Genomic DNA, 20,939 nt, shown 5'->3' on the forward strand with positions numbered 1-20,939 from the left:
CTTCTGTCCTCATGGTTTTAGTTCTCACCTGCACTGCCAACTCCAAATCTGTGTCTCCAACCCAGACCTCTCTCCAGAGATTCTCCATCCTCCTTTCCATCGACATCTGCAAGCCTGGTCCTGCATGTCCTCATCAGGGTCTGCGAAGCAGATTCCCTGACACGGGGCCTCATTCCTTCTGCACCCATCGAGTTTGTGTGCTGCCTTTGCACCCAGCCTCTCCATGAGACTGGAGCTCTGCTAGGACAGGGTGTGTCTTAGGCAACTTGGAACCCAAGCTCCATTCCCATCATATGGCTGGCACTAAAGAAATCATTCATGGGCCGGGTGCAGTGGCTCATGCCTGTAATCCCAACACTTTGGGAGGCTGAGACAGGTGGATCACTTGAGCTCAGGAGTTCGAGACCAGCCTGGTCAACATGGCAAAACCTTGTCTCTACTAAAAATACAAAAATTAGCCGGGCGTGATGGCGTTCACCTGTAGTCCCAGCTACTCGGGAGGCTGAGGCAGGAGAATCCCTTGAACCCAGGAGGTGGAGGTTGCAGTGAGCCGAGATCATGCCACTGCACTCCAGCCTGGGTGACAGAGTGAGACCCTGTCTTAAAAAAAAAAAAAAATCATTCATGAATGCATAAATGAAACCCAAAGAAGAGGTAAGAAAATGGTAATACCATAGTAAAAGACATCCATGAATACGACTGCACCTCTCCTTTGGCTTCAGTTATCCACTCAGTAGACACTTGACGACCTACTTGGCATGGTGCTAGGTGCTTTTCTTATACTATCTCCCTGTATTATCTCTTTCTTTTTTGAGAAGACCAACAAGTAGGTATCAATATTCCTATTTTGCTGATTCAGAGTGACTAGCTCAGAGAAGTGTTCTGACCAAGCTCACACTGCACTGTTAGTAAGTGGCGGAGCTGGGTTGCAACCCAGAAGAAGCTGACAGCACTACCTATGCCTTCTGCCACACTGTTGAACTAAAGGAAACACTCCAGGAAAAAATGGAAATGAGTATCAGTTCAGAAATGTCCCAACAGAAACAGATTCTAGATTTGTAAACATTCAGGCAAACTCTCCTTTGTGTCCTAGCCAAGAGCCACCAAGGGACACACCAAGTCCCACAACCAGTGACTACTCACATTTCGACAACTTTATCCATAGTTGTGCCAACTGGAATGACATTTGGATATGCGTTCACAGGACAGAGGTAGCTCAAGAAATCTTTAATCTAGAAAAAGGAAAATCACATAGATCAACGATCTCTACGATGAAACAGGTTGTTAGGGGAGATAAAGGGAGGCTGGGGAAAGAGAAGCAGAACTCTCTTATGGCTGTAGTTCTCAATGCTGACTGTACGTGGGGATCACCAGGGACCTCTTGGGAAAAAAATATCCAATGCCTGGGCCTCACTCCCAAAGATCTCCTGAACACTGAGTACTAGTGGGCCTAGAAATCAGTACATTTAAATGTTCCCCAGGTGATTTTGATCCACAGTAAGAGCTGAGAATCACCAATGGGACTCAAAATTCTTTTTTTTTTCTTTTTTTTAATATATTGCTTTCCTGTCCAAGGTCAGTTGCTTATGTTTAACAAATCCCTTTTCAAATGAGTTAGAATTTAGCTGGGCATTAACTATAATATACACAAAAAACCAAGGTCTTAGAATTGCATTTCTTAGCTGGGCACAGTGGTATGTGTCTGTGGTCCCAGCTACTCAAGGCTGAGGCAGGAGGATTGCTTAAGCCCAGGGATTTGAGGCCAGCCTGGGCAACACAGAGAGACCCCATCTCCAAAAAAGAATAACAAAAGAATTGCACTTATTTACTCCTACAAATAATCATTAACGATGCCAAGAGAATTACACCTTTGGGGTTACTTGATTTGTTCAAATGGTTCATTCTCATTGGGCAGAACACCATGCATTGGTCACTGATTCCAGGGAAAGATCCAAACACTGCCCATTGTATCTTGGTGTCGGAGTCACCAAGGAAAACACAATGCTGTCAAGCACTGGATGGAGCAATGCTTCACTTACTGAGAACAGACCAAGCAAGATCAAATCCAACAATGTGCCCTGGTCCCCAGTGGCCAGCGTGTCTCTCCCTGCAGCCAACACAGGGCAACCTGCCTACATGCAACCTTCTCCTGCCACACAGGAAGGAACCCCCATCATGCTGTCTGAAATAAGGACAGCTGGGGTGTGCCTAAGGGCCATTGACGCACAGGCTTAAGTAGAACAAAGGGACACACATCAAAACGAAGCAGAGAAAGATGTTTCCACACAAGGCACTGAGGTGCCGCAGGCTTTGTGCTCACGCTATGGGGAGCGCTCGCTCTCTCTCTCTCTCAATAAGGAAGTGTCCCATTCTTATGTGGCCAGTGAGGGTTGAAAGACTGCACATAGACTGCCTCTCCCAATGATTAATTCTAAACAAACAATTACATGCAAAAACTTCATGAATACTTTGACTTTTTGCAAAGTTCAGAATGCTAAACAGGAACTCTGTCACTATTCCTCAAAACATCTCTACAACCTAGAGGAACTTCAGCTTTGTCTCTTATTAGACATTGGTGAGCTTGTGATCTCAGTCAAGTTACCTAATGTCTCTAATTTTAGATTCTTCATTTAAAAGTATAAACGAGATTATGCATATGAAGTGCTTAGCTTGGTATCTGGTGAAACAGTCAATAAAATCATCCAGGCCGGGCGCGGTGGCTCACACCTGTAATCCCAGCACTTCGGGAGGCCGAGCTGGGTGGATCACAAGGTCAGGAGTTCGAGACCAACCTGGCTAACACAGCGAATCCCTGTCTCTACTAAAAATACAAAAAATTAGCTGGGCGTGGTGGTGGGTGCCTGTAGTCCCAGCTACTCAGGAGGTTGAGGCAGGAGAATGGCGTGAACCCAGGAGGCAGAGGTTGCAGTGAGCCGAGATCACACCACTGCACTCCAGCCTGGGCAATAGAGCGAGACTCCGTCTCAAAAAAATAAATAAAAATAAAAAAATTTTTACAAAAATTATCCATTACTAAGTTGATAATGAGAACACAAAGACTTTTATGCCCTTCTGCAAATGGACAGACTAGAACCCAATGTAATTATTAGTATCCCACCAAACTGAAAGAGGCAGGAAGCCAAGAATTGCCAATAACTCTACATAAAAATAAAAGTCTACTATAAGAAGGGGGAAAGGCAGGAACATCTATTCTTTAGATATTTTTCACAAACAGTATCTTTTGTACCTTCAAAGTAGGCATGCAAATAGAAACCATTACCTGCCCGCCCAACACCTATTTGATTTGCACAAAGTTGAGGCTAGTAGAAATCTGAGACTTTTGAAGGGAATAAAGGATTAAAAAAAAAAAAAAAAAAGTCAAGACTATACCAGAAATGGTTCACCACTACTTCTCAGAGATGAAATGGCCCCAAGGAGGTAAGAGACACCCAATAAAGGAGCACCCCCTCTCACTTATATAAGTTGACTCCCTTTTATCAAATGCCTGCCTTAAAATAAGGCATCAATACAGCCAATTCTCTTTATTGGCAGTAGTTACACTCTATAAATTATATATATAGTCACCATAAATGCTGAATTAGCAAATACTGAGCCATTGCTGCTAGGGAAAATACAGGGTTCCTGCCATCCTTTGGTGACATCGTTTTCATCAGCCAATTAATACATAACCTTGTTTTATGTGTGTTTCTGTTGAAAGACACCTCATTTAATAGATACTTTGATTCATTAACATTGAACTCATGGTCAATAGCCCTGTAACTCATGCCTATCTAACATATTTTCTCTAGAAGCCACGTTACAGTCTTCCCGTGCTTAGGAACACTGGATAGGACTTCAGTACTATGATTGGTCACCATTTAAATAAGATCACCAACAAAAAGCACAAAAATATGAAAAACATTGCACTTAATAGATGGCAAAAAGGAAACTTTCGATATGGTTTGGCTGTGTCCCTACCCAAATCTCATCTTGAACTGTAGTTTCCATTATCCCCATGTGTCGGAGGGACCGGTGGGAGGCAACTGAATCACGGGGGTGGCTACCTCCATACTGTTGTAATGATAGTTCTCACGAGATCTGATGGTTTTATAAGGGACTTTTCCCCACCTTCACTCTGCACTTCTTGCTGCCGCCATGTGAAGAAGGATGTGTTTGCTATGATTGTAAATTTCCTGAGGCCTCCCCAGTCCGGCGGAACTGTGAGTCAATTAAACCTCTTTCCTTTATAAATTACCCAGTCTCGGGCATGTCCTTAGAGCAGCAGGAGAACAGACTGATACACTTGTTGACAGAATAAGAGCTGAAAGAAGGCAGAGCGTTGCCTTGTTCTACCTGAGCTGAGAATGTGCACGTCAGGTGACTCAAAATTTTCACCACTCTCCACAAGTCCACAAATGATCACAAAAGCACTGTAAATATTGATATGGAGGTCACAGGTCAGTTTCAGTGAGTAGGCCAACACATAAAAATAGAAGCCATGTTTGGGAGGCCGAGGCGTGTGGATCACGAGGTCAGGAGATCGAGACCACGGTGAAACCCCGTCTCTACTGAAAATACAAAAAATTAGCTGGGTGCAGTGGCAGGCCCCTGTAGTCCCAGCTACTTGGGAGGCTGAGGCAGGAGAATGGTGTGAACCCGGAAGGCAGAGCTTGCAGTGAGCCGAGATCGCACCACTGCACTCCAGCCTGGGCAACAGCGAGACTCCGTCTCAAAAAAAAAAAAAAAAAAAAAAAAAAATAGAAGCCATGAAGCCAGGCACAGCGACTTACACATGTAACCCAGCACTTTGGGAGGCCAAGGCAGGCGGATTACCTGACGTCAGTTCAAAACCAGCCTGGCCAATGTGGTAAAACCCTGTCTCTGCTAAAAATACAAAAATTTAAGCCAGGCATGGTGGTAGGCACCTGTAGTCCCAGCTACTCAGGAGGCTGAGGCAGGAGAATCACCTGAACCCAGGAGGCAGAGGTTGCAGTGAGCCAAGAACACACCACTGCACCCCAACTTGGGCGACAGAGTAAAACACTGTCTCAACCAAAAAAAAAAAAAAAAAAAATCCGTGAATAAGGAGGATCAACTGCATTTAGGAAAAAAAACTAAAAGGAAATGAAACTTATGTAGAAACAGAGATGCTTCTGAGAGTCAGGGGACTACTGTCAACTACCAAGGCTGCAGAACACTGAGCAATAAGGGTTATGAGTACACAGGGTCCTCTTACCTCACTGTAGGAGGAGTGAAAAGAAAAGCAAGCTCTGTATGAACTCTCTCCAGTCCTAAAGGGAAATGAAAACACGAAATAAAAAGATCACTGAGCAAAACTAAAACTAAGCGAAGCTGGCCCTTCTCATTTAGGCTATTCTAGCATGAAACCACTCTAATGGGCTTGCTTCAGCAGCACGTGTCCTGAAATCACCCTAAATCAGGAATTTCTTCTTGGGATAGCAGGGAACCTTTTCCAGAAGTGGAAACCTGTTGTAGACCGCGTGTGGTGGCTCAGGCCTATAATCCCAGCACTTTGGGAGGCCGAGGTGCACGGATTGCCTAAGCTCAGGAGTTCGAGACCAGCCTAGCCAACATGGTGAAACTCTGTCTCTACTGAAAATACAAAAAGTTAGCTCGGCATGGTGGTAGTGCACGCCTGTAATCCCAGCTACTAGTGAGGCTGAGGCAGGAGAATCACTTGAACCGGGAGGCAGAGGCTGCAGTGAGCTGAGATCACACCACTTCATTCCAGCCTGGGTAACAAAGTGAGATTATGTCTCCAAAAAAAAAAAAAAAAAAGGAAAGGGAGAGAGGGAGGGACGGAGGGAGGGACGGACCTCTTGCAGATATTCTGAACAGCCTAAGTTAAGGAAATGGTGCTAAAACATTGTGATCATTATAGTCACTCCTCTACTCCACCAAGGGTTCTGTTCTGTATGACATCAATTTCTTACTCTTAGCCAAGCACTCAGATGCCTTCAGTCTCCAACCATCTCATCAGCCTACCCAGAGGGAACCTCAGGATACACCAGCTGATGGGAGTGTAACTGGTTTGGGAGTAGCATCCCCTCCATTTAAATAAAATTTAAATTTAAGAAATTAATTATAATATACAATTATATTCTTGGGCTTAGGCTAGACTGTGCTTAAGTGAAATTAAATCAGACAATTTACTCAAAGTTTCTCTCAGAAGACCTATGACATTGCTTTCTTACCTCACAATTACATTTGTTTTTCTGCTTCTTTCTCCAAACCACATGGTGGATGGCTTAATGCTGATTATGTGGAGTGGAATTCTATTTCTGGAAGTAATTCCACAGGGTAATTTGCTCCACTGAAAATATTCCTCTGCCTAAAAAAGATAAAAAGCATAGAAAAACAGTTCTACATTTTCTACAAATCTGTTGTAGGCAGAGTCTCAAAAACAAAAGTAAAAAAGTTTCCAGACATGAAAACAACAACAACAACAACAAAACAATGTAGACATGAAGAAACAATCAGATAATTCCAAATTGGGGAATATTCTGCAAAACAACTGGGCTGGACTCTTCAAAACCATCAATGTGAAGACAGAAGCAAAAGGCTGGACAAACGATCTATATCAAAGGAGACCCTTTAGGCCTGAATGAACGTAATATGTGACCCTCAAATAAATCCTGGATGCCCCTGTCCCCCTATTCTACAAGCTATAAAGGACACTATGGGAAGAACTGGGGACATCTGAACATGGACTGTGTAACAGCTAATAGTACTATATCAACACAAAATGTCCTGAGGAAGGGTATTGTGGTTATACAGGAAAATGTTCTTATTCTCAAGAGCCACAGGCTGAAGGATTTGGGGTGACATACCATGGAGTCTGTAACTTTACTCTCAATTGGTTTGGAGTGGGGAGTTGGTTATACATACAGAGACAGAGGAAGAGAGGTGCAAAGTGGTGGCAACCCAGCAAATCCAAACGAAGAGTGTATAGGTGTTCTTTTTTATTTTAGACAGAGTCTCGCTTTGTCACTCAGGCTGGAGTGTGGTGGTGCCATCTCAACTCACTAAAACCTCTGCCTCCTGGGTTCAAGCAATTCTCATGTGTCATCCTCCCAAGTAGCTGAAATTATAGGCACACACCACCACACCCAGCTAAATTTTCTATTTTTAGTTACAGGGTTTCACCATGTTGGCTGGGCTGGTCTCGAACTCCTGACCTCAAGAGATCTGCCCGCCTTGGCCTCCTAAACTGTTGGAATTACAGGCGAGAGCCACTGGGCCCAGACCCTTGTATCAGTCTTACAACTTTACTGTTTAAAAAGTTTTCAGGGCCGGGCGTGGTGGCTCATGCCTATAATCCCAGCACTCTGGGAGGCTGAGGCAGGTGGATCACTTGCGGTCAGGAGTCCAAGACCAGTTTGACCAACATGGTGAAACCCTGTCTCTACTAAAAATACAAAACTAGCCAGGCATAGTGGCGCATACCTGTAATTCCAACTACTTGGGAAGCTGAGGTGGGAGAATCGCTTGAACCTGGGAGGTGGAGGTTGCAGTGAGTCCAGATTGCACCACTGCACTCCAGCCTGGACAACAGAGCGAAACTCCATCTCAAAAAAACCTTTTTTTTTTTTTTAAATTAAAAAAAAAAAAAAAAAAAAAAGATTTCAGCCTGGGCAATATAGTGGGATTCCATCTCTACAAAAAACTTTAAAAATTAGCCAGGTGGGTGGTGAACACCTGCAGTCCCAGCTATTCAGGAGGCTGAGGCAGGAAGATCACTTGAGCCTGGGGGGTCGAGGCTACAGTGAGCAATGATTGCAGAACTGCACTCCAGCCTGGGTGACAGAGCAAGACTGTATAAAATAAATTCATGCCGGGCGCGGTGGCTCACGCTTGTAATCCCAGCACTTTGGGAGGCCGAGGTGGGCGGATCACGAGGTCAGGAGATCAAGACCACGGTGAAACTCCATCTCTACTAAAAAATCAAAAAAATTAGCCGGGCGTGGTGGCGGGCGCCTGTAGTCCCAGCTACTCGGAGAGGCTGAGGCAGGAGAATGGCGTGAACCCGGGAGGCGAAGCTTGCAGTGAGCCGAGATTGCGCCACTGCACTCCAGTCTGGGCGACAGAGCGAGACTCCGTCTCAAAAAAATAAATAAATAAATAAATTCATTAATTCAAATTTAAAAGTTTTCAAAATAAATTCGGAGAGAAAAAAACTAACAAATACAAGTGTTTTCAAAAGGTTGAAAAATAATGGGACGACTTTTCCAAAGGCATTATTTTTAAATCCAGAACCTTCCAAACCATTAACATTCCATCCCACTCAAATTTCTTTGGGGTGCCTTTGGTGTTGTTTCTCAGGAAGCTGCAGATTAGAGTTAAGAGTGGACTCTATGAGCTGTGGACCTACCTGTTAGTATTCTAAAGGGGTACGTGATCTAAAAAATCTTTTAGCTTCCTTGCTTCCTTCCTTCTTGCTTTCTTCCTTCCTTCCTTCTTGCTTTCTTCTTTCTTTTCTTCCCTCTGTGGCCCAGGCTGGAGTACACTCGGCTCGCTGCAGACTCCCTGCGTCCAGCTCCCGTGATTCTGGCCTGCGGGCTGCCTGGGATTGCTGGCGCGGGCCACCACCCCTCCCTGGTTTTTCTCCTTTGGCTGGAGGCGCGGTTTCGCCATGTGGGCCAGGCTGGTCTCCAGCTCCTGACCTCGAGTGGTCTGCCCGCCTCGGCCTCCCGAGGTGCTGGGACTGCAGACGGAGGCTCGCTCACTCGGTGCTCGGTGTTGCCCAGCCTGGAGTGGTCTTGGCTCGCTGCAGCCTCCGCCTCCCAGCCGCCTGCCTTGGCCTCCCGGGGTGCTGAGATTGCAGCCTCTGCCCGGCCGCCGCCCCGTCTGGGAGGTGGGGAGCGTCTCTGCCTGGCCGCTCATCGTCTGGGTTATGAGGAGCTCCTCTGCCTGGCCGCCCCGTCTGGGATGTGAGGAGCGCCTCTGCCCGGCCGCCCCGTCTGGAAAGTGAGGAGCGCCTCTGCCCAGCTGCCCCTTCTGGGAAGAAGTGAGGAGCGCCTCTGCCCGGCCGCCCCGTCTGGGAAGTGAGGAGCGCCGCTGCGCGGCCACCCCGTCTGGGATGTGGGGAGCACCTCTGCCCGGCCGCCCCGTCCGGGAGGTCTACCACAGAGGCCAGAAGCAATGTGGGGGCTGGACGTGGTGGCTCACGCCTGTAGTCCCGGCGCTCTGGGAGGCCGAGGCAGGTTGATCACTTGAGGCTAGGAGTTCGAGACCAGCCTGGCCAACATGGTGAAACATATGAAAAATACAACTGACAAACCAACCAACCAAGCGACAACAACACAGGTCTACCCTGGAGTCATACTCTAATTTTTTCTATTTTCCTCCCTTTCTGATCCTTTATCCCACTTTCTTTTTCTTCCTCTTCCTTCTCCTTCTTCTTTGTCAAATAGAGGATTGAGTTATTATCATTGATCCATACAAAGTCCCTCTCTCATTTATTTTCTTTAATTCCCACCCCCCATTTCTATTCCTCGTCTTCCCATGTGCAACCTTCCTAATATGTTTGATATGCATCTTTTTGTTTGTATGTACTTTTAGAAAATGTTTATTGTTTTGTGTGCAAAAAAAAAAAAAAAAATCTTTTAAGCAGCCAGAAATAGCATCTCAAGGAAAGTAGCCCTGACAGCAAAGGAATTACTACTTAAGCTACTTTGTGGGATGGGAGAAAATTCACAGCAAAAAGAAATTCACCAATTAAAAGATTTATGGGGCAAGGGGCCCAATACTGAGTCCAACAGAAAAAGGGACAAAAAGGTTTATGTTTTATTTATTTACTTGAGATGGGGTTTCACTGTCACCCAGGTTGGAGTGCACTGGTACAATCTCGGCTTACTGCAACCTCCACCTCCCAAACTCAAGCAATTCTCCCACCTCAGCTTCCTAAGTATCTGGGACTCCAGGCATGCACCACCACACTCAGCATTTTTTCTTTTTTTTGGATTTTTTGTAGAGACGGGGTTTCGCCACGTTGCCCAGGCTGGTCTCGAACTCCTAGACTCAAGCGATCCACCTGCCTTGGCCTCCCAAAGTGCTGGGATTACAGATGTGCACCACAAGTTTATGGGTTTTGTTTGTTTTTCTGAGGCAAAGCCTTGCTCTGTCACCCAGACTGGAGTGCAGTGGTGCCATCCTGGCTCACTGCAACCTCCTCCTCCCAAGTTCAAGCGATTCTCATGCCTCAGCCTCCCTAGTAGCTAGGGCTACAGGCACACACCACCATGCCCGGGTAATTTTTTTATTTTTTACTAGAGACGCTGGGCAGGCTGGTTTCAAACTCCTGACCTCAAGTGATCCACACGCCTCGGCCTCTTAACGCACTAGGATTACAGGCATGAGCCACCGCACCCAGCCGGTTTATGTTTTATGTATACATTTTTATCCATCCAAGAATCCACTGGACATGTCTGTATATGTGAATATATATGTGTATTTATATGAGCATACACGCACACAAAGTGAAGAAATTAATCCCGGAATGCAACATAGAATATGCAGCTCACCAATCAGCAAAAATAATTTACACTGCAGCTCTCACAGTGGCCTAAAGGAAGACATTCCATGCTGTGGATCAGAATTCTCTCTTTGAAATTATGCTTTATCGTAAGGGCTAAGCAACTAGGCTTTTGGCTAATGGAACCATTATTACTACCACAATAGTGATCTAAATGAATAAATGCAATGTTTACTTTAAGAATTACACAGGATTTAATGCTAAGGTATTTTAAAATTTAGAGAAAAATAATGATCACTCAAACCACTACATTTAAAGATCACTAATTAGCCTTAATAATTTTAATCAAAACAACATTTTTTAAATCAAATTCAAAATGAAAGTCTTGTACTCAGCGTTTGACAAGAGAAGGAGGTTCTGTGTTGGCATTAGAAAACGAATGAGGCTGGGCGTGGTGGCTCATGCCTGTAATCGCAGCACTTTGGGAGGCCAAGGTGGGTGGTCACGAGGTTAGGAGTTCGAGACCAGCCAGGCCAATATGGTGAAACCCTGTCTCTACTAAAAATACAAAAATTAGCCGGGTGTGGTGGCAGGAGCCTGTAATCTCAGCTACTCGGGAGGCGGAGGCAAGAGAATCACTTGAATCTGGGAGGCGGAGGTTGCAGTGAGCCGAGAAGGCGCCACTGCACTCCAGCCCGGGCGTGGTGGTGCATGCCTGTAATCCCAGCTACAGAGGAGGCTGAGGCAGGAGAATCGCTTCAACCCAGGAGGCGGAGGTTGCAGTGAGAAGAGATGGCGCTACTGCACTCCAACCTGGGCAACAGAGCAAGGCTCATCTCAAAAATAAATAAATAATAAATAAATCAATAAAATTACAAAAATTAGCCAGAAGTCATGGTGCATGTCGGTGGTCCCAGCTACACAGGAGGCTGAGGCAGGAGAATCACTTGAACCTAGGAGATGGAGACTGCAGTGAGCCAAGAGTGGGCCACTGCACTCCAGTCTGGCCAACAGAATGAGAATGTCTCAAAATATATAAATACATACATAAATAGCACAAATGTTTAAGTTATAAGCTATAACATATTACTGATTTCATTACAAACAAATTTGAATTATCAAACATGTATGAATAGATTTCATTAGAAAACTACAAAGATCTGGCCGGGTGCGGTGGCTCATGACTGTAATCCCAGCACTTTGGGAGGCCGAGGCAGGCGGATCACAAGGTCAGCAGATCGAGACCATCCTGGCAAACATGGTGAAACCTCGTCTCTACTAAAAATAAAAAATTAGCCGGGCGTGGTGGCAGGCGCCTATAGTCCCAGCTACTCAGGAGGTTGAGGCAGGAGAAGAGCGTGAACCCAGGAGGCAGAGCTTGCAGTGAGCCTAGATCACGCCACTGCACTCCAGCCTGGGTGACAGAGGGAGACTCCATCTCAAAAAAAAAAAAAAAAACTATACAGATCTGTGTCTATTTAACTAATGATGAAAAGTGTGGTCATGGAATATGGCAATGTACAGTTCCATGACCTTGAGCTAACAAGTTAGGATTGCAGCCTCAGGTTTTACATTTGTAAAACGAAGAGCCTATAAATGGAAGTCCTGACCTTTCTTCTTTTTCATAGATTACACAAACAATACGAGAGGAATCACACACGTACCTTGGGATGCCGGCATGCATGGATCTGAGTGTTGCGGTCTGTCGTGAGATGATGAAGGATGTCAGGCATGTTCCTAAACATGTCTAGCTTATTCACATGAACCTAAGGCAAATAATACGTACATGCAAATTATTTGAAATGTATTTCCTATAAATTGTTCAAGGTTAATTATTCAGGGCAAAACACCCAGTTAGTGAATTAACCCTCTCTTCTTTCTTGAAAAGCAATTTTTGGCTATTTCAGTGCACTCTGGTATTCTGCCAGGATGTCAACAGGCCAGGATCACTGCCATCGCTGACAGCAATGAAAAATCACAGAGACTTGGCTCAGGGATGTCATTTAATGATGTTAATATTGTCCTTCAGTCCTTCAAGAGAAATTCAATTAATATTCCTTGTACACCTACTGTGTGTCGAGCTTTATTCTAAATGCTGGGAATAGAGCAGTAATCCACACAGACAAAAACAATCAAGAATCATCTACCCTCGGCCAGGTGCCGTGGCTCATGCCTATATTCCCACCACTTTGGGAGGCGGAGGCCAGTGGATCACTTGAGGTCAGGAGTTCGAGACCAGCCTGACCAACATGCTGAAGCCCCATCTCTACTAAAAATACAAAAATTAGCCAGGTGTGGTGGCTTAGGCCTGTAATCCAAGCTACTCGGGAGGCTGAGGCAAGAGAATCACTTGAACCCAGGAGGTGGAGGTTGCAGTGAACTGAGACCGTGCCACTGCACTCCAGCCTGGGCAACATAGCAAGACAGTCTCAAAAAAAAAAAAAAAAAAAAAAATATCAAGAATCATCTTAAAGGCATATACATGACGTGCAACAGAGGAGCATGTACTGCAAACAATCCACTCCCATATCTCCTCGTTCAAATTTATTTTCAATGCAGGTCACAATCCCTAAATTTATTTCATGACCCAAAGTTTGGGAAAAATACTTTTTCTATGGGGCATTTCACTGAAGGCTCTTGTAAGCCATTTGGGCTTCTGTCAATTTTCTCCCATGAGGATGTGACTAAACTAAGACGATATATTACTTCAGAGGGCCTGCCAACCACTGCTGCAGACATGTCTTGATAGGGTGCTTCCATCTGTCACTGTTTGCAGATGACAAACAGTGGGGGGCGAGAAGGGGGAGGAAAGGTGAGCTGGGAGGATGGAAGGGAGCAAGAGAAAAGAATGAACAGGCTGGGAGCACTGGCTCATGCCTATAATCCCAGCACTTTGGGAGGCTGAGGCAGGCAGATCACTTGAGGTCAGGAGTTCAAGACCAGCCTGGCCAACATGGCGAAACCTCGTCTCTACTAAAAACACAAAAATTAGCCAGGCATGGTGGCTCACGCCTGTAATCCCAGCTACCCAGGAGGCTGAGCCAGGAGAAATGCTTGAACCCGGGAGGTGGAGGTTGCAGTGAGCTGAGGTCGCGTCACTGCACTACAGCCTGGGCAACATAGCAAGACTCCCTCTCAAAAAAAAAAAAAGAAAAAAAGAATGAACAGTCACCATACCTGGACTCCTAATTCTTCACTAAGGTTGGTGAACAAATATTCATAGCCATAAGCTGCTTTGCAGTTCAGCCATACAACATGGTACGGGCTCCGAGTGATCCAGCTTCGAACCAGCTCTAAGATTCCACTTAAACACTCTTCCTAGACAGGATTTTAAAGAGACGTTTAACAGGTAGACAGCCACACATAGCCTTTTCCTTCCCAACATTCCCGGGTACTCACACCTACGGGGACAGTTAGATTATGACCTGTCACCCTACAAACTTCCTACTAAAAACACCGGCACACCCAGATGATAACCCTGTTCCTCCAGGCAGACTTACCCGACTTGGAATTTGGTAAAATCTTGGATCGCAGAATGTAGTATCTAAATATACACTCTGGATGTCTTTGACTCTGAAAAGAAGAAAAAAAATTGATGTTAGCCATCCAATGTGATATAAATTATGTGTAACTGTTTTTGTGTTTTAAGATGGAGTTTCGCTCTGTTGCCCAGGCTGAAGTGCAATGGCACCATGTCTGCTCACTGCCACCTCCTCCACCTCCTGGGTTCAAGCAATTCTCCCACCTCAGCCTCCCAAGTATCTGGGATCACAGGTGTGCGCCACCACACCTGGCTAATTTTTGTACTTTTTAGTAGAGACGGGGTTTCACCATGTTGACGAGGCTGGTCCCGAACTCCTGGCCTCAAGTGATCCACCCACCTCGGCCTCCCAAAGTGCTGGGATTACAGGCCAGAACTCCCGAAGTGCGGGGATTACACCTGGCCAGAACAATAAAACTTTATTCAGTCATACACACAAGAACTGTACAAGGGGCCAGGCACAGTGGCTCATGTCTGTAATCACAGCAATTTGGGAGGCCAAGGCAGGCAGATCATCTGAAGTCAGGAGTTCAAGACCAGCCTGGCCAACATGGCAAAACCCTGTCTCTACTAAAAACACAAAATTAGCTGGGCATGGTGGCACGCACCTGTTATCCCAGCTACTTGGGAGGATGAGGCAGGAGAAACACCTGAACTCTGGAGGCAGAGGTTGCAGTGAGCCGAGACTGCATCACTGCCCTCCAGCCTGGGTGACAGAGCAAGATTCCGTTTCACACACACACAAAAAAAAACCTATATGAGGCCCAGTACCTGCCCCCGGAATGCAGAAGCTCCATTCTAGCAGCTTCTCCTTGTGCCAATCTGAAGTCTCCTGTGTACAGGACAGTTCCATTATTGCCCTGAAATAAAAACCTGAAAAAGAAATATATCCCAGTGACTTCTGAGTCTCATATAAAATCCCAATAAAGCAAATACATGTGAGATGCCTAGTAGATGCTTCCTGCAAACACATCCATTATAATACAATGGTAATGGAATCCCACAGTACTTAGAACCACACCAGGCACTTAGCTGTTACCTCTTCCCTCGGGTAGAAAATAACAGAATGGAGATGCTACCAAGTTTGTAATAGATGTTCCCTGTGATATGTTAGCACTTTCACTTATATGTTGAGATCATTCTTGCTCATAGAGAAATACACGTGATGATAAAATACAAAGTCACTGGGGAAACAGCTGCTGAAGACTTCCATTTATTTATTTATTTATTTATTTATTTGTATTTTGAGACAAAAGTCTTGCTCTGTCCCCCAAGCTGGAATGCAGTGGCACAATCTTGGCTCACTGCAACCTCCGCCTCCTGGTATCAAGCAATTCTCTGCCTCAACCTCCCCAATAGCTGGGACTACCAGGGGTGTGCCACCACACCCGGCTAATGTTTATACTTTTTGTAAAGACAGGTTTCACCATATTGGCCAGGCTGGTCTTGAACTCCTGGCCTCAAATGATGCATCTGCCTGGGCCTCCCAAAGTGCTGGGATTACAGGTGTGAGCCACCACACCTGGCCATGAAGGCTTCCATTTTATAAGAAATGTTTCAAATCTGATCTTCACCTCGGTCCCCCTATAGGTCAATTTGGGAACAAACGTGTTTTAAATGACTAGAAAAATAATCAAATCTCCCTCTATGTATTCTTTCTTTCTTTTAAAAAAGACTCACTGCAGCCTCCAACTCCCGAAGCACTGGGATTACAGACATGTGCCACTGCACCCAGCCCCTATTAATTGTAGACCCTAAAAATTTATTTCTACAAATACAATATGTATTTACATATAATAAAATGACAAAATAAATGACCCCCTTACATAACTGATCCCGGGCAGTGACCAGCTGGTAAGAGAGTCACGACAATCTCTTCCTTCTAAAAAGAAAATAAAGAAAAAATGGTAATGGAAAGCAGTTATCATTAGGACCTAGCTCAACAAAGCCCTCCTTCATAGAACACATTTATGTACCTTTTAACAATGTGCCTTTTCTCCCAATTTCCTCACTCTCCAAATCCTAGAAACAAGTGGAATCCTTGTCCACTCAACAAACAGAGTTCCCATGGGACTGAGCAATTTCACCACTAGTTATAGAACCAAGATAATTGAAAACCGATGGCCACATAAAAACATGCGCCTGACTGTTCACAGCAGCATTCTTCATACCAGCCAAAAGGTGGAACCAGTTCAAATGTCTATCAACTGATGAATGAATCAGGAAAATGTGGTCTAACCATACAATGAAATATTATTTGGCCATAAAAAGAACTGACACATACTACAACATAGATAACCCTTGAAAACATCCTCAGTGAAAGAAGCCAGATATGAAATGAACACATGTTGTATGATTCCACTCATATGAAATATACAGAATAGGTGAACCCATGGAGACAGAGAGTCCAATACAGTAGTGGTTGCCAGGGGGTTGGGGAAGGAGAGAATAGGGACAGATTGCAATCGGTACAGGCTTTCTCCCTTGGGGTGCTGAAAATATTCTGAAATTCATTGTGGTGATGGATACACAAGTCTGTGACTTTGCCTTCTATCACAATAAAGCTATTTAATTTTTTTTTTTTTTTTTTTTTTTTTGAGACGGAGTCTCACTCCGTCGCCCAGGCTGGAGTGCAGTGGCGTGATCTTGGCTCACTGCAACCTCCGCCTCCTGGGTTCAAGCAATTCTCCTGCCTCAGCCTCCCCAGTAGCTGGGATTACAGGTGCCTGCCATCAAGCCTGGCTGATTTTTTGTATTTTTAGTAGAGACGGGGTTTCACCATGTTCGCCAGGCTAGTCTTGAACTCTTGACCTCAAGTGATACGTCCGCCTTGGCCTCCCAAAGTGCTGGGATTACAGGTGAGAGCCACCAAGCCCGCCCACTATTTAACAATTTTTAAAGACTCAGCCACGTGCAGTAGCTCACACCTGTAATTCCAGCACTTTGGGAGGCTGAGGTGAGCAACTCCCTTGAGGTCAGGAGTTTCAGACCAGTCTGGCCAACATGGTAAAACTCTGTCCCTACTAAAAATACAAAAATTAGCTGGGCATGATGGTGGGCACCTGTAATCCCAGCTACTCAGGAGGCTGAGGCAAGAGAATCGTTTGAACCCAGGAGATGGAGGTTGCAGTGAGCCAAGATCGCCCTACTGCACTCCAGCCTGGGTGACAGAGTGAGGCTCAGTCTCAAAAAAAAAAAAAAAAAAAAAAAATGGTTAAAGCCTGGACGAGACCTGGTCCCGATTCACACTGCACATCATCGTGTTTGGCAAGGGCAAGACCTGCGGGCACCACTGCCTCTCCAGCCATCAGTAAGTGGGGAGAGCTCCGCACACACCAGGTCAATGCTCAGCGACAGTGACTCCTCACGGAAGTCTCCATTCATTCTGCAGGACCCTTTCAAATGGGTCTCCCCCTGGTTGGAGCTGGATAAACAATGCACAAAAGTCATGGCACACATGAAGAATCATAAAAAATCAGAGTGGAGGCAAGACCGCTCAAAAGTCAGCCTGCTGTCGGCCCTCAGCTTAGGGAATGCCTTTCACCAATATCCCTGATTGTGACAAGGCCACAAACCAATCACAGTATTCCCCGGAAAAGCAGTTTGCAGAGTCCAGGATGGCATTTACAAAGGTTCACCTGTCCTTTACTTTTTTTTTTTTCTTTTTAATCCTCACTAAACTGGCTCTGCAGTCCTCCCTCAGGATAATTCGATGGGAAGAATACCTCACCTTCAACTGTCTGATCTCCAAAGAAGAAACACCTGAAAATGTCAGTTTCTGTTCAGATCACATTCAAACAACACAACACACCCTCGAAGTTAAACATGGCAAAGCAGTGTGCTGTAATCAAGCTACAAAACCAATATTAACCAAAATAGGAAAATACCCACCAGCTGTAAGGTTAAAAAAAAAAAAAGGGGGGGGGGAGTATGTCTATAGTCCTACTTCCTAAAACCACACATTCACAAAAGTACTGCTTCAAAGTTTAATGATGAAAAATAAATTTTTTCCACTTGGCAGTGCCCCTTTTCTGAATAAGGATTCAGAATAAAAGTACAATATCTAGAATTACCTGCAAAAATATTAATCACCATTTTAAATTCCGAACATTATAGAACTCAGTAAATGTGACAATAACATCATGCAGTAATATCAACACCAGGGTTCCCATCATTAGCATGTAATAAGGAACAAATGTGACAAAAAATAAGTCATGCCCCATCCTTTACAACATGGGAAATAAATACATCACTATTAAGGACTGAATGTTCATGTCCCTTCCCAAAATTCCTATGTTGAAATCCTAACCCCCAAAGTGGTTTTATTGGGAGGCCTTTGGGAGGTGATTAGTTGTTGGGCCTAGAAGCCTTGTGAGTGACATCAGTGCCTTTATAAAAGATGCCCAGGGGAGCCTGTTTGCCCCTTTACTATGAGAGGACACAGGGAAAAGACAGCATCTAAGAACCAGGAAGTGGCCAGGCACAGTGACTCACGCCTGTCACCCCACCATTTTGGGAGGCCAAGGCAGGAGGATCACTTGAGGTCAGGAGTTCAAGACGAGTCTGAACAACATGGTGAAACCCCCTCTCTACTAAAAATACAATAATTAGCTGGGCTCTGGTCATGGTGGCAGGCGCCTGTAATCCCAGCTACTAGAGAGGCTGAGGCAGGAGAATCACTTGAACCCAGGAGATGGAGGTTGCAGTGAGCCAAGATCACATCACTGCATTCCAGCCTGGGTGACAGAGTGAGACTCCGTCTCAAAAAAAAAAAAGAACCAGGAAGTGGGCCCTCGCCAGACTGAAATCTGCTGGTAACTAGATCTTGGATTTCCAGTCTCTAGAACCCTAAGTGACAAGTGTCTATTGTATAAGCCACTCACTCTATGGTAGTTTTGTGAGTCCAGCCCAAATGGACTTACACAATCACAAAGGGATTTTTTTTGCCCCTAAAGCCCCACTCAACTACTAGATTTTTATTTATGGTTAAATGAGCATTCAAAATCAAAGAGAAAGATTGAGGGTATAGCTGAGGAGTAGAGCATCTGACTACAAAATCAAAGAGAAAGATAAACAATCATTTTAGCACTACATTTAAAAAAAATCAATATTTAATATTTAGTTACCTCTCCTGATGCTTCATCCACTAAAGATATCTGGGTAGGAGTCTCGATTTCAATAGGTATCTATAAAAATAAAATAAGAGACCATGTATATACCAGTTTTTCATGGCTTTACATGCCTTTGCCCTCTGAAACACAGAACGGGGCAAAGAGAAGTTTCAGACTCTCTATAAACAATTCCGATTACATTGTAATAAATATTTTAACAGAAAAAATTGTAAAACAAAAATAATACCTGTCTTGAGGCAGATTTGGCAATACGGAGTAAATGCCTTGTAAATGCATATAATCCTCTCACAATTCTGTTTCCATAAATTCATTTTTCCTCCTTCATCTCCCCATCCCTACCACTCCCATTCCTCTCTCTCTCTCTGAATTTTGAGTCTTTGTAAAAACGTAGTCATGTGTCCTAAGTTTTGTGCCTCAGAACACAGTCTGGATGGGTCCGTGACACGGATGCTTCATACACTGGTTCTTTTTTTTTTTTCTCAGACGGATTCTCACTCTGTCACCCAGGCTGGAGCGCAGTGGTGTGGTATCGGCTCACTGCAACCACCGCCTCCTGGGTTCACGCGATTCTCCTGCCTCAGCCTCCCAAGTAGCTGGGATGACAGGCGCCCGCTACTACGCAAGGATTTTTTTGTATTTTTAGTAGAGACAGGGTTTTGCCATGTTGGCCAGGCTGGTCTCGAACTCCTGACCTCAGGATCACCCACCTCGGCTTTCCAAAGTGCTGGGATTACAGGTGTGAGCCACCACACCCAGCCTCATGCACTAGTTCTAAGTGCTGCCGAACGCTCCCTGGTACATTTCCCCCTGCCATCAGAACACAGACTAGCCCGTGAGAGGCATTCAGTAAGTAACTGATGAATAGATCAATGTGATTTTTCACCTTTTTAGTCCACTAATGTCCTAAAACTTATAGTGTCTAAGGTTTGGGTGTTAAAATATTTTTGCATTTCTGGAATAAAACATCTTATTCATGATGTACTATTTAACACTGCTAGATTCAGTTACTGTCTTTATGAGGATTCTTACATTTTCATGTATGAAATGGCTTTTTCCCCCTTTATTATTTTTGAGATAGGGTCTCGCTCTGTTGCCCAGGCTGGGGCACAGTGGTGCAATCTCAGCTTGCTGCAACCTCTGCCTCCCGGGTTCAATTCTCCTGCCTCATCCTCCTGAGCAGCTGGGACTACAGGCGCCCACCACCATGCCTGGCTAATGTTTTGTAGTAGAGATGGGGTTTCGCCTTATTGGCCAGACTGGTCTCAAACTCCTGACCTCAGGTGATCCCTCTGCCTCAGCCTCCCAAAGTGCTGGGATTACACGTGTGAGCCACTGCACCCAGCCTCTTTTCTAATATATCTATTTAATGCTATCAATTCCCCTTCAAGGACAAATTTAGCTATGTTCCACACATTCTGACATGCCATGTTTCCATTGTCCCTCAGCTCCTTTATTTATTTATTTATTTATTTATTTTTGAGACAGGCTCTCGCTGTGTTAGCCAGCCTGGAGTGCAGTGGCATAATCACAGCTTGCTATAGCCTCAAACTTCGGGGCTCAAAGTGATTTTTCTGCCTCGGCCTTCCGAGTGGCTGGGACTACAGGTACACGCTGCTATACCAGGCTAATTTTTAAGTTTTTTTTTGTAGACATGGGGTTTTGCAGTATTGCCCAGGCTGGTTTCGAACTCCCGGACTCATACAATTGTCCCACCTTGGCCTCCCAAAGTGCTAGGACTACACATGTGAGCCCCCAAGCCTAGCCATATCAG

The 20,939-nt window shown here is 45.0% G+C and overlaps 1 protein-coding gene across 2 annotated transcripts in view; it reads right to left on the bottom strand.

Moving 5' to 3' along the window:
- DCLRE1C (DNA cross-link repair 1C) overlaps positions 1-20,939 on the bottom strand; it is a 55,397-nt gene that overhangs the window by 21,721 nt on the left and 12,737 nt on the right. For both annotated transcript variants that reach the window (XM_030818404.1, NM_001280117.1), the window contains 9 exon segments: positions 19,163-19,222; positions 15,863-15,918; positions 14,808-14,909; positions 13,996-14,068; positions 13,673-13,813; positions 12,160-12,261; positions 6,216-6,352; positions 5,237-5,291; positions 1,144-1,232 (listed from right to left, as the gene is read on the bottom strand). In XM_030818404.1, coding sequence (XP_030674264.1) covers positions 1,144-1,232; positions 5,237-5,291; positions 6,216-6,352; positions 12,160-12,261; positions 13,673-13,813; positions 13,996-14,068; positions 14,808-14,909; positions 15,863-15,918; positions 19,163-19,222 — 815 coding nt within the window.

This window comes from Nomascus leucogenys, chromosome 9 (assembly GCF_006542625.1).
Source record: "Nomascus leucogenys isolate Asia chromosome 9, Asia_NLE_v1, whole genome shotgun sequence".
NCBI lineage: Eukaryota > Metazoa > Chordata > Mammalia > Primates > Hylobatidae > Nomascus > Nomascus leucogenys.